The 15,117-nt window shown below is 31.1% G+C and overlaps 1 protein-coding gene across 6 annotated transcripts in view; it reads right to left on the bottom strand.

Moving 5' to 3' along the window:
* Positions 1 to 4,978: 4,978 nt before the first annotated feature.
* The window catches only part of LOC133338534 (microtubule-associated protein tau-like), a 52,114-nt gene continuing 41,975 nt past the window's right edge, over positions 4,979 to 15,117 (bottom strand). For 4 of the 6 annotated variants that reach the window (XM_061546703.1, XM_061546705.1, XM_061546704.1 and 1 more), the window contains one exon: positions 4,979 to 5,169. In XM_061546703.1, coding sequence (XP_061402687.1) covers positions 4,981 to 5,169 — 189 coding nt within the window. In that variant the 3' untranslated portion in view covers positions 4,979 to 4,980. Of the gene's footprint in view, positions 5,170 to 13,861; positions 13,939 to 15,117 lie in introns of those variants that run through there. The other 2 variants (XM_061546707.1, XM_061546708.1) reach the window with 1 other exon arrangement.

Genomic DNA, 15,117 nt, shown 5'->3' with positions numbered 1-15,117 from the left:
TTCTATAAAATGTTTTTGTTCTTTTTTATTTCTAAAAAATAAAATAACAAATATATAATTATTTTTCTAATGAGTGAGAAAATGTTTTCTTCGTAAAAGAAAGAAAAGCAAAACATATTACCACCACATCCCCTATTAATAGTTAAACAAAAAAGAAGAAAAACTCTATCTATAATAACAAATAAAGCTTATTTTTAAAAATAAAATTTATAATAATTTTAATAATATAAAAATAACAAAATTTTTTATTTGTTTACTATAAAAAAATGCTTATCTAGTCAATTGAATATTTGTTTTATTTTTTAACAATAACAAAACAAACATAAAAAACAGAAAGAAAAATCAAATGCAAGAAACGCAAACAAAACAAAACAAAAAATGCTATAAGTAAACAATGTAAAATAAACGCGAGAAATAACAAAATCAACATTAAAAACCATAGAAATAAACATTATTATTAATTATAAATCATTTTTCATTCATATACTATATGCGCGCATATCATTAACTACTCATTTCATTTTCATTAAAATTTTTCTCTTAAATCCCAAAACTATTCCCCTTTCCCCGGCAATTTAATTTGCAATTCTACAAATAAATAATTTAACTAAAAAACACCGAAGCGTATATAAAAAAGAAATAAAACAAAAACAAACAAATATTAAGCACAAATTTATTTAACTTTAACACAAAGAAGTAAAAAACAAAACATTTAAAATTGAAGAATGTAAGGCAGGCAGCTTGCTAATATTGAAAAATATAAATAAAAACAAATTACATATAATAATATTTTCTTTTTTATACAAATATGTATTTTTTTATTATTATAATTTTATTGTTATATTTTTTACTTTTATTTTAACAATATATTTACTGTCATCAATAAATGTATTAATGAAATGAACAACAAATATAATTGTTTTTTCTTAGTGTCTTATCTTATTCACCTATGAGATAGAGGTCGTTTGGTGTATTTTATTGGATACGGTATCAGAGTTACATTTCCGTCAACGTCATTCTCGATAGATTGACCATTCCGGTGTGTCACTGTCACGACAACAACAACAACGTGGCGATCGTCGCACTTTGGTCAACACGGTAAGAAATTGTGACTTTTTAGACAGTTAGTTGTTAAATACCTCTCCATAATGACATTGATGACCTCTACGTGATTATTCCAAACAGTGAATCTTGGACAAGTGACTCCTTACCTCTGCACTATGATCCTAAGCACTACTTTTCTTGGCCAAAACAATTTAAAGTTAAAATACTGGTATTTTTAATATGGATTTAAATAAAAGCTAACTATTTATAAAAAAAATAACACTTGTAATGAAAATTAAATAAAAACAAGCAAAAACGATGTTATTTTTTGTCTGGCATCTGTATAATGTACTTTCAAAAGTTCTTAAAAAATAAAGACCCTTATTGGGTCTATGTTACAAGATGGGTCTACATCGAAAATATTTTGGAAGGATGTTTTCACCCTACGATAACAGGAAATGTCCGTCATGTTATTTTGTTAGGATAATCGAGAATTCTAAATTATAACCATTCGATGGGACAGTTGCCTCCATGAATCCATAATGCTAAATTACAGCGACTTTGTTATAAAAATGTCAATGTTATATGGGAACGATAATTCAAAATATCATATTAGAGCTAATTCGGTTTAAAACATGTCCAAATTCTCCAAAATACCGAATTATGGAGGTTAGCCTTATAAGGAAACTAGCCGAAAATATGGACCAATATAATTAAGGTTTTGGTAGGGAGATGTGCTACCCGAAGAGAATCCTAAATATAAATGAGCATACATTATGTTAAAGACTTTACATACATGTTCTTGAAGACTTAAAGAAGAAAATAAATTGACAAAATATTGGTTTTTGTAGTTAAAGAAAAGTCCTGACTGTCGATCAAAATTCTTACGCAATTTAAAAGAGAACATCTGAAATAGGATTATTGACTTCGCTCAAAAATGATCAAATTAGCGGACCTTGGAAAATTATGCAGGAAAATAAGGAAGATATTGACCGATTACATTTATTCTAGTTCATAAGATAGCTATGTAGGTCACGAATAACGTGATAAAATTTGGAACCGATTGGATTTACAGTTTTTGAGTTATCGTGTCTGACAATCGTAAGTTCTCTACATATAGAACTACATGTATATCTGTTATTTCTATATCAATGGATAAAAACTTCATAAAGTAGAATACCCATAGTTTATAACATCAATAACCTTTTTATATCGGCTACGGCACGCCGTTACCGACAAATTTGGGTCCACATGCCTTTGAAGGCAAGGTAGGCTATTTCGATTTATTTGAATTTTGAAAATATCTACATATACTCTTCACTTGCCACCGAAACCAAAGAAATTACATATTCAGAAATATAACCTAATATAGGGTAACCATTACGTGGTTTCAAAAGTATGGGACTAGAATTGGACATCTGTGAAACTAAACAGTTAAACTAATTTGTATACCCTTCACCACTCTGTGTTACAGGGTATTATGTCTTTGTGTATATGTTCGTAACAGACAAAAGGAAACGAAATTGGCCCACGGTTCCTTTTGAGAATATGCATAAAATCTGTTTCTGAGTAGATTTATGCCGTCTGTCCATGTTAAATTGTAAACAAAGTACAAGTCGCATTTATGATCCGAAAGAAACGAAACTGCACATAGCTCAGTTATTTGGCCCAAGGACGAATCCTACTGGAATTGGAGAAAATTGGTTCAGATTTAGATATATCTCTCATATATATTTTCATCCGATTTTATGTAAATGGTGTACCAAACTCCCCCGATCTGTTCGATTGAGAAAAAATATTACACAGCACATTAAATTAAGTACATACATATAGATGTATCTGAAGTATTGTTGAATTCGGTTTAGACTTACATATAGCTACCATATATATTTTCGTCCGATTTTAAGTAAATGGTGCAAAAAGCTCCCACAATTTGTCCGATTGAGAATAAATGTTGCAAAGAGTACATAATGAAGTACATATTTACATAAGTGAAGTTTTGTTGAAATCGGTTCAAATTTAGATATAGCTACCATGTATATTTTCGTCCGATTTTATCCGATAAACGAATCACCAAACGCCCAAGGTACACTGGGGGTCAAACCTAATGCAACTGAAATTGCAAACAATATAAATGACCTGTAACTTTTCTAAAAACAAACTTATATTGAATGTTAAAAAAATAGGAACCCTATTTACTTTAAAAAAAATATAAACGCAAAATTTATTTTGAAATAAAAAATATTATATGGAAAACTAATTAGAGCAAAATTTTTGCCTGGTCAAAACTAAATTAATTTTTTGTAGCACACCTTTAAGGTATTGAATATATTAGATGCTTTATTTGATCTTTGGGTACACTATTCCTCGCATTCTGGACCCTTGGAGAGAGGTTATGTTTGTGAATCTATTATGATTTTTTTATGGTATCTATGATACTCCAAAGTTGTTTTTATAGGGGTAAGATCTGATGATTGTGCTGGCCATTATAAAACTCCTATTTTTGACTCCCGCAACCAATCTTTGACATGTTTTGGGGTGTTTGTGGTTATTGTCAAGTTATTGTCTTCAGCGAAGGGAGTCATTGCATTTTCCAACACATTTATATAAACAATTCGACCCATTACATCATAAATCTCGTAAATAGATGGAACACCATACTCCTCAGTACCCTTGCCATACTAAGGCATTTAATTCCTCAGAGGGCATACTATTTCTCCACTGAGTCGGATTCTAATTGATATGAGCTTTTGCGAAAGCTAATCTGGCTTTTCGATTATTTTGAAGAAATAAATGACATTCTTGACGGTTTCCGGGTATGTAGGCCAGTTACCACAGCTCATCTACGCTCTGTTCCTGAAGTTATAACAAACTATATCTCTTTCACCAATTTCGTGGAACTCCTAAATGTGTGTTTTTTACTTCACAACACGATGCAGCGTTTATTAACCATGCAGTTTTAAGTGATTTAGTTTTAGCCATCAGTTTACATATATTTTAATTGGGACTTTTGGCCAATAAGATATATAGAAAATATACTATTTTTTAATGCACATTGTTCTCAAGATATAGTTATTGGTATTACAACTTATATTTATAGATTATAGAGGCAGTTAACATCAATATTTTAATTATGTGTTATTTTTGGCCACTGTGAGTGGTGTGCGTAGATTTCGAAGGAGGATATTCTCATTTCAATTTTGAACGTTGTATGTTGTCAATGCATGAGACTACCTTGTATATTTATGCCATGATACTTACTTTCCATAAAACAATAATAACATAAAAACTTTTTGTGTTTTTTACAGAATTTTTATTAAATGCTCTTAAATTTTGAGTTTACACAAAAAACATTAATTTTTTATATTATTTATTATTTCAATACAAAGTGAAGTTTTTCTTTGTATTTCAGGGAACTTTAGTTATTTTATTTTTAGTATTCGATTATTGTTTCAAAATGGTGTGTGTGAGTGTGAGAGAGTGTTACATTAAGTTACAACAATGACATCTGCAGTTGGTTAGAGGAACAAACTTTGTACATAGATTTCATGAAATGTTATTGAAATTTATGACAAGTTTTCTGTAACCAATTTTTTAATAAAAATCAACAATATTACAATGAATATAGGTATTTTTTTAAGTTTAACATTCAAGGGGTTATGAGAAAATTTACAACAATTACCGAGTTTAAAAATGTAATAACAATAATCATTAACAAATTATAAATATTATAAATTTAAATTCCTTCAAAAATTAATTTATGAATGAAGTATTCGCAATGTCGGCAGGTTTCACTGACAAAAATATTTATTTGTTTAAAATAATATAAATTTAAAAGATACTCCCAACAAAAAGTTGTTGTTAATTTCCATTTATAACCCCCTCATCCTTTTGATGGTACCTTTATTAAGCATCTAACCTCTTCTATTAGCTTTATTAATATAAACGGAATGGTTTTGGATGTAAAACTTGCCCTGGCTTCTTTTTGGGCCCAGCACTTTTTGGTCGTTTCTGTTCATTGTTCAGCGATGGCATTGATACGGACAAAACTAAACATTCGGCTGGAAGAGACATTGAAGCCGATAGTGTGGTCGACCTTTGCATCTTTGGCGCCTTCCAGTAATGCTAAGGGGTGGGAAAGAGGAAATATATAATTATTAAAAATCTTTGTAATTTTATAACATTTAAAAATATTGAAAATTAAAATAATTTTAAAAAATTGTAAACTTACAATTCGCCTTTTGTGTTACGTACGATTTTTTGTTTTTGCAAATGTGCATATATTTTCAATCATTACCAATTGTTTGAGATCCAAATTTTATTGCTGCAAAAAAGCCCGCAATCGGTGACTTGGTGTTTTACATACTAACTGCTGTTCTACCAAATTTTATTAAAAAGTTGTGTTTGCTTAGGCCTACGTATGTATTTTAAATATATGTGAGATTATTTAAAAAATATTAATGAAATGTGTTTTTTTTAAATTATGATAATTACAATTAAATAATTATAATTACCCCTACAAAACAATAGCTTAAAATTGTGTGTTACCCAAATATTTTGATATAAAAAAGTTGATAAAAAATGGCCCTATTGAAATTGGAGAAAACCGGTCCAGATTTAGATATATCGATTGCTGAGTCTACTATAAGCAGAACACAAATACAATTGTGTTATAACCGGTTTAAGGAAAGCTTTGAAGGTGTCAATGACGATGTTCGTCCTGTAACCCGATCACGTCAAACATTTTTTTTCGATCTATTACAAGCAGTTAAATCTGGTGGTAGTGGGAATTTTTTCTCCCACCTTTGGGACCTTGTCTTCGCGGACCAGAACTGACTACGGAGGTGTTCTCTTAAAGCAAAAAAAAAAAAAAATCAAATATGGAATGTTCGAAGAAGAAGTCCAAGACAAATTTGGGATACAAATAGAAATGTTAGGGCGGCTCAACTATGACAGCCTAAACCCTGACGACATAGGCAGGAATATCAAAAAAGTATCGAATTGTAAAGTCTTTCGAAGACAGTTGTCCACTTCGAGAAAGGAAATCTGCCTTCGAAAAACCCTGGATAACTGGGGAGATTTGGAACGAAGGTAAAGATGTCCGAAGGCTCTACAACAGAGCTTGCTGCAAGAAATATGTAATATACTCGTATTGGGACCACTTTCACGCTAAAAAGAGATTATACAACAAAATGACGAAAACCGCTAAACGCAACTACGGGGAAATTTTCTGTGTAAATGACGTCTCAAAAATAAAGAAGTTTCTATCAAACACCCACACTCAAACCGCTACCATGGTAGATGAGGGGGAAATAGAATAGAGACAACAAAAGAAACAATAAGAGACCTCACGAAAACTCACTTCCCCACCAACACATCGACATCTGATGAAGTATCGTTGCAAAAAGAGAGTACTCTTTAACTAGTGTATACAGTTTGCGTATACTCTGAAAGCTTGGCAGGAAACCAGGGTAGTCTTCAAGGCAAACTGGAACACTTAATCATAATCTGGTTCGGCCACATGCTAAGGAATAGATGGATAAACTGTAGCCTACAAGACATAAATATCGGGGACAAAGTAGGACAGGGGACACCGCAGGGAGGTATTTTATCACCACTGCTGTGGGTTACTACAAGCAATAGTCAAACAAGGACCTTAACTGATAAGGAATTTGAACTCGTCTGTTATGTAGACGACGCTATAATACTTCGTCAGAGGTTGGGTCAGCGAGTTCACGACATAACACATGTTCGAAGTCTTTGATTTACAGGACAATACACTACTGCAGGCTTGGACACGTCGGCAAGTCTGGCTAAGACTAAGGGTGAATCGCGCTACGTGACCAATGTTGTCTACTTAATGATTGGGAAGGCAAGAATTGAAAGGGAGGAGTACAGGTATTCAATGATAAGTCAGACCAAGACTAAGAGTGAGGCGTTCTAAGTGCGCAACTCTGTCTACTTCAAGATTGTGAAAACAGGACTAGACACTGCTGGTAATGGAGTTAGAAGTCTTCTACAGGGAGGAAAACGCCGAAGTGACTTTCCTTGTGGTAGGCTTGGACAGGTTTTAAATTGCAAGTATGGCCAAGACTAAGTGTGAGACGCACTACGTGTCCAATGTTGTCTACTTAAAGATTGCGAAAGCAAGGATTGGAGAGGAGGAAGCCTCAAAAAGTAGCAATGGAGAAAAACCAGCGAGAAAAGAAATAAGGAGAAGATGACCGACTACCAAGAGGATCGATTATTGGAGGGTTATTGATTGGGCCCATTTATACAGTGAAACGACAACAATGGCTCTGATGGGAAAATTGATCAAAGGTAATATACACATCGGTCTAATCCAGCTAGCATGGACTGGTCAAAACAAGCACTGTGGATAAAACCACATGCAAACATTGACGGAGAATCTGCATAATATTCTACAAAAATGAAAGCTTTCTCTTCTCCCAGAGTTATCAACATCAGACTCTCCTATACCGACAACATTTACCTAGCATTAGGCTATCTTTCGTTCGACTTACCGATACAAGCACCAATGCCGGATCTGAAGTTACTGGTTATGAATGTAAAGAAAAGAGGTAACGAAGTACTAGTTGGTAGTGCTGCTAACTCACTTCACGTTATGTGCGGTAGTACTATTTTTAATAAATGGGGCCAGATCCTTGTAGATTATATGAATATTAACGACCTAATAACCTTAACATAGGAAATAAACCAATCATTGTTAATATAATTAGAGAGGTGGTATTATATATAAAAATATTTTTAGCGAACCTAATAGACGAGATCTAGGAATGAAGAGTCTCCCCCAACACGTCCAAGACTAATTGATAATTCGGGAGATTGATCAAAGACATGTTAAGGCTGCTGACCGAAAAAAGGCTACGATTTCCAGTAGAAAATTTACATACAAAAATTGGTTTTGAAAGTCATAGCATAATTTTATTCGAGATGCACTTTTGATTTTATAAAGGGAAATCAAGAACAGTTTTGATTAATTGAAGATTCTTGCAGTTTCAGGAACAGAAAAACAACTTTTAATGGTGCTGACAATTAAATGATACTAATGTTAAAGGGAAAAGGTGAGCTAGTTCGAAACATGAAAATTGCTTAGTCAATGGTAGCTACTTGAAGTCATCTACATGATATTTAAGAAAGAAAACACACTATTGCGTATGACTATTGTCGTTTCTTATACGCTACAGTTTAAATTACTGTATCTTTGTTAATAATTGTGATATTACCGTAAAACAAAATATATCGCTTGATGCCTCTAGGTTTCTAACGTTTGAAATTATTATTTTTTTGTTGGCTCAATCAATTTCGGAACAACTGAAATACTAAATTACTTCTGAGAAATTCACGATTGCGTATGATTACTATCATTAGTTATACGCCACCTATAATCAATACCTGTAACGTCGATGAAATTTTAAAAGCAGTATAAATATTTAAATTGGAATGTATATCATCTCTGCAACTTAAATACCTTGGAAGTAAATCAAAAAATCAGCTGTGTCATCAATAATGGGACCCGATGCAACGATCGTTCATTCATTTGCATACAATACAATCTCTAACATATTGGTTGAGATATATATTGAAGAGAAATCACTCTGCGTGTTTCGACATCCTCTTACATATATTCGAATTTCCAATCTTTCAAACACGACCGGAGTTTTAATGATTCTGCCTAATTTGAAATATTTTAAGGTTTAGGCAAAATTCATAATATTTCATTTCCAAATTAGTCTATATATTGACGGATTGGTTTTAGGTATTTGCAAGGCTTTATCATTGAACAATATTTTTTCTATAATGTGTGGCATACAAAGTATATTAAATATTTCAAATTTTATGAAATCGGAAGCATATGAATTCAATAGTCAGTTGCATAATGCAAACATTATGTCGAATGATATCTGCCATTACTTATACGCAACCTCTTCTTAGGTCTTCATAAATGAACGAAAATATAAATTCCGTTAAGCATGTTTATGCTATAAAAGTATACAATAAATGCATCACAGCTACCATATGGTGCAATTGTCATTAATAGCTAATGATGATAATATCCAAACAAAAAAAAATTGCAGTGCACTGGTGTCCATTTAAAATTTAAAACATCTTAATATTTCTTTTTATTTATTTAAATCTTTATTTGTTTGTCTTCATGTTATTATTTATTATTTTAAATACGTATAAATTTCTATAAACGGTAAATATTTCATCTATTTATTTTTTTGTTTGTCAATAATAGGTATTGTTGGGGGAATATGGTTTTCTGGGGGAGAGGGGAAAATGTATTTTTCTTTCTTTTCTTTTTTTGTATAGAATAAAATTTCTCAGCAGTTAGTGAGTTGAGATTTTTTTGAAATATATAAATATTATTTTTTCTTCTATATTGTATTTGTTTTTGTTTTGTGTTTTGCAATGATTTTAATCATTAATTTTTTATTAAAGACGTGTATTTTTTGTTTTCATGTTTTTTTCTGAATACATTTTGATGGCAATGTAGACGGTAACAGAAATGTATTAATTTTTTGTCCGGTAAATTATAATTATGTAACTATTGTTAGTGAAATATGTGCTTGATAATAATAAGAATAAAAATAATGATGATATCATTTGCAAAACTATTGTTTAATTAAGCTACTTGTTTATTTAATTATTACAATTTTGTTTCCAGAAAATTACAATACATTGTGTTTAAATTAATTTTAAAATGTTTGCTAATTAATAAGGCAATGTAAAAAATATATTAGATTAAAATATATAATTTGTTGAATTGCAAAATACAAAAAATATGTCAAAAAATTTTCTAATTAAAGTCTGTCACAGGCTTTATGCAAATTTATATTTTTATTGAAAATTACGCACACATTATTAAAAAATAGATAACGGTGGATTTGTTTGTTCCCTCTGCTTTAAAAATATGTTGTAAGGATATTATATTCGGAAAATAATATTATTTATACCGCAACGTGGTAAAAGTTGTCTCACGGTTTGAACTCTTCAAATTTGATTTCAAAGCGGGATTTGTTGAACTAAATGGAGACATTTCCCATAATAATGCCATGCCATAGTGCCGTATGATTTTTCTTAGCACTTATTCGGCAATTGAAAATCGTGTCGCATGAGTATTGTTGTTAATTATACGACACCCTCTGCTATGGAATTGTGTGATTTTATACTATTTTATTGAAAATGATAAGATATTTATAAATTGTTAAGTGGCGAACAACATCCGATCACTTTAAAAATACTGACGAAAATTTGTTTCCCGATTTTTGGGAACTTTCAAATCATCGACTCATTGTGGAATAGTCTTAAGCATTAAATAGTAAGCAGAATTCAGCAGCACAAGACGAATATTGAAGTCGGAATATCAAAATGGAAAGTTTAAATTATGAAGCCCTGTGGAGACGTTGGAAACACCCTCCAAGTTCTCTGTGCCGGCAAAGAGCATGAGATCTTTAAGAAAATACCACGGATTTGAGACATCGAGTGATTGTGGACTAGTGTTATGAAATTAATGACAATCATGCTGCAGTGAAAAGGTAAGCAAGATTCATCCATGGAAAATGTTTAGTCAATGGTAGCAAATAAGTAATAGCTAACTTTTTTCATGTATTTTTTCTTAGAGTATTCTTGCTGATACACCATTGCGTATGACTACTGTCGTTACTTATACGCCACATTTTTAAATTAATATAATAGTCATATATTAGTCATAGTTCAGAGTCTGTGAAGACTCTGAAAATAACCTCCACTTTTTCTGTGGCAGCGAAGATCATCTGATCTCTAAATCAAAGACTGATTGTGGAATTGTGTTAATAAATTAATGTCAGGATGCTACAGTGAAAAAGTAAGCAAGGGGTAACCATGGAAAATATTTATTCAGTGATAGCAAATTAAAAATATATTTCCATATTTTTCAGAGTATTCTTACAGATACAATATTGCGTATGGCTATTGTCGTTGCTTATATGCCACATTTTTATTTTAATTACTATAATAGTCATATTGGAGGATACAAAATTTGGAGATTGTTGATTTTCTAATTTTTGAAAAACTGTCATTGGTTGAAAAATTCCAAAGAAGTTTTGAAACCCGGTCCATCATTTTCAGAATATCTGGAATATTTTTTAAATACATGATTGCGTATGATTACTGTCATTACTTATACGCCACCTCTTTACAACATGACAAATCCATACATGAAACCTCGAAAAGCAGGCTGCATACATATGTTAATTTTAATGTAAATCATCTCTGCTACATGAAGACTTGACTCAAAAAATTAGCTATGTTGACGTATATCCTCCCGCATATGTCTCCAATAATAGGACCTTACGCATATAATACGATTTCTTTGCCGTCCGGTTGTTGTGAAATATCAGAATGGTGGAGATTGACCAGTACCGGAAAAATCATCTTCGATGTTACCTACAAAATCAGCTTTGTAGACGTTTATCCTCGCACATATGTCATCAATAATGGGACCCTACGTCTACAATACGATCTCTATCTCGTCTGGTAATTGAGGAATATTAGAAAGGGAGAGATTGAACAGTTCCGGAAAATCACCCCACCTTGAAGAACTCCCTGTTTCACTCGATCTGTTACGACTTCCTGTTTTTGAATTTCAAATATGAGTGGCTTTTGTTTGAGGTTAATGTTCTCTATGTCCTCGAACAATTCGATACGGTTGACGGTATCGAAGGACTTCGAGCCAAGAGACATCATAGCAGTTTAGGTTCACGGTCTGTGTTGATTCAGTTCTCTACTATATGCGAGGAAATGACGTGTAATGCTGTCGTTGTTCTGTGATTTTACGGCTACAGGTAAAATCGGCATGTAAGATTCACATCTCTGATGGCATCCCTGCCAGAATTCAGTACTGTACAAAAAGCATACATGTCCTATATAAAAAATGCATTCATAAGTCTGTGTTAACACATGAAACTTTTTTAAACAACTCTGCTGCTGTTCTCTTCGAATCTCTCTTGATTTTCTTCCCCTTGTCACTTTTTATGCCTCTCTTTTCTAAGAACTCAGCACTCAGCTTACAAAAGTTGCATGTGTAAACCCCGTGTTAATATGTCGCCAAAAATCATACGTCATCCCTTACATTACATCATGTCGGATAAGTGTTGTCATTATTCATTCGATATCCCTTCTAATTTCTGAACTAACCACCAGTTTTTAAATACAAATTTAATTGATACGCGATTTTTTTTTAAATTTTCGCATATGTATAAATTCAATCTATGAAATTCAAAATAGAATAGGTGGGCAATAATTATACCCTATACATGTAGGTTGTGAGGGTGCTATAAGTTTGTATGGACCCAAAAGTTTATAGCGCCACGATGAATTGTTCCTAGACTCCACTTTTAGTATACCGATCATATCTCACTGGCTGAATTGGTCGAGCTACGTGGGTACGTCAGTCCAGCTGTCCATTATAATTTGCCAACAAAGTAGATGCCACAGTTATGGACCAATGGTCTAGGTCGTAGATTCGGTTCTGGTTAAAATTCGGAAACAGAACCAGAAACATGTCCGCTTCTCTGGACATCCTAGGGGTCACAATTTTAAACCGAATATTACGAAATTTGCTCGAGGGTGCAGTGGATCTTTTCAATTTACCCGGTCAAATGGACCAAGACTTTTCTAAAAAAAAGTGGTAAATTTTATATTCATATTCATATATTTTCTCCGGAAAGAAATAGAAGAGAGAAGTTGACTGCAGTTTGGCCTCAATATGATACCAATTATATTGATGGGTGTACTCGGATGTGGGAGTTATATTTAAATATTTTAAATGAGTCTAAATATTCTGATATTGTCTAATATTAAAATTGTCGCACTTTCAATTATCGCGCCGATCGGTATGAAATTTTGCATGTTCAGAAAAGTATAATTTTTTTTATTCTGTAACAGAGTAGTTGCTATAACAGTTGTTTACACAAAATCCTTGTGGCGTATAATTACCGTCAATACTCTTACGACATCTCTTTGTTATGCACAACTGCGTATGATTGCCGTCAATACTTATACGATATCTCTTTCTTATACACAATGGCGTATGATTGCCGTCGTTACTCATACGACATCCTTCTTATATATAAAGTAACTGAGTTCATAGTGTAAAACCAAAAATATTTTGAAGATATCTAGAAACCCGCTATAAAATTACAGTGATACAATCTAAGTGTGCACGAGGTTTTTAATTGAATTTTCAAAATAATATAAATTTGCACAAAAATCCTTTTTGAACAACTCTACAAATTTTTCATATAAATTTTTAATATATAAAAAATTAAATGATTTTTTGTTTTGATAAAAGAATTTAACAAATAAAGAAATGTGTACAAAAAATGTATTTTGTTTATTGTTATATTGTTTGTAGGTTTTATATATGAGTATATATGTATGTATTCTTCATTTAATGTTTCTTTGTGGGAGGATTGTTTCTATGTAGGTATTTGTTTTTTTACGGATTTAACTGTTGAATAAATATAGTTTTCTCTTATACACTTTCTTCTTATTTTTAGGGGGAGTTGTGTCATATAATATGAAGATGATAAATGTGTTTAGTTGTGGTTTTTGTTTTATTTAGAAATATGTTATTTTTTATTTATTATTTCAAAATTTAGATTTTTTGGTCTTTTTCGGTTTTTCCTTTGTATGTTTTTGTTTTTGCTTTGTAGTTAATAAATTTTGTATTTTTTAATCAATATGTATTTTTTTGTTTTGTTTGTTGTTATATTTTAGCTCCGATTTGTATATATTGTTTTTTTCTGAAAAATTAATTTAACTTTGCTGATTTAGATTTTCATCGGCACCAGTTGTAGAAGTCGTCATGGATGCTGGTAGTGGACTCTGTGTGTTGAAAAAAAAAACAATAAAATATATATTTTGCGTTTATTAAAACAAAGAACTATTTAAAAGAAAAATATTTCTAGGAAAATAAATAAAAAACAATTTTGGACAAATAAAAAAAATATTCAAAAATTAAAGACAAATAAAAAAATTAAATAAAATAATAAATATATACAACTTATGATATAAAAAATAAATAAATTATTAAATAATAAAAACAAATAGATGAAATGAAAAAAACAAATGGGATCCAATATTTTATTTTTATGGGTAAGAGGATATTTTTTTTAACAATACCACTGGAATAAATAAGCATTGGACAAGAGCATAAATGACATTTTGAGGGTTTTTAGCACAGCACACAGACACATGTTAGAAAAAAAATGCAGCAACAATTAACAACAATATGTTTTAAACATATACATATATAATACTTTTTTATTGTAGCAATGACACATAATGATAATTATTATCCGTTACGAAGGATGTTATCGTCAAAAGTGGGGTTTCTTTTTTTGGTTTTAGTAAATTTATTTGTTTCACAGCACATTTAGTTGAATGAAGTTTAGAATGAAATGAAAAAATTGTGTTAAATTGAAATTAAAAGCTCCGATACAAAATGTCGAAGGAAATATTTCCATCCTCATAAAGGGATGCTTATTAGCGGGAAATACTGTATTTAAGTACTTATGGCGTATAATTACTGGCAATACTCATACGATACCCCCATTGGTATACACAATGACGTATGATTGACGCCGTTTATTATACGACACAAATATTCTTTAGAAAATGTCGTTCGACATTTTGTAACAGGCCCACGAAACGAAACAAATAAAATATGAGCTGAGTTTCTTTTAGTTTTTTCTCTTTTTATAGCAATAACTTACATTTAACAACGTTTTATATATGTTTCTCTGATTTATGTTTTCTTTTTTTAAGAATAGAAAATAATTTTCTTTCTTAAGGACGTATATTTGAATAAATAGTTTTTGTTTTTGTTCACATAATGCACTTAAAATTTGTTTTTTCTTAAACCCTAATAAAATTTATATAAATATTCCTAGAAAAAGAAATATATAAAATGTTTTATATATAAAAAAATAAATAATTATGAAAAATAAATTGTGTTATAAACATATAAGTGGTGCAGGACAAAAATAAATTATTTGTGCTTTT

This window comes from Musca vetustissima, unplaced genomic scaffold (genome assembly GCF_032173495.1).
Source record: "Musca vetustissima isolate MV318-11 ecotype Yass unplaced genomic scaffold, APGP_CSIRO_Mvet_v1 utg11171, whole genome shotgun sequence".
In the NCBI taxonomy this organism is placed as follows: Eukaryota; Metazoa; Arthropoda; class Insecta; order Diptera; family Muscidae; genus Musca; species Musca vetustissima.
The sequence above is the reverse complement of the archived record's forward strand: the minus strand, read 5'-3'. Positions and strand labels throughout refer to the sequence as shown.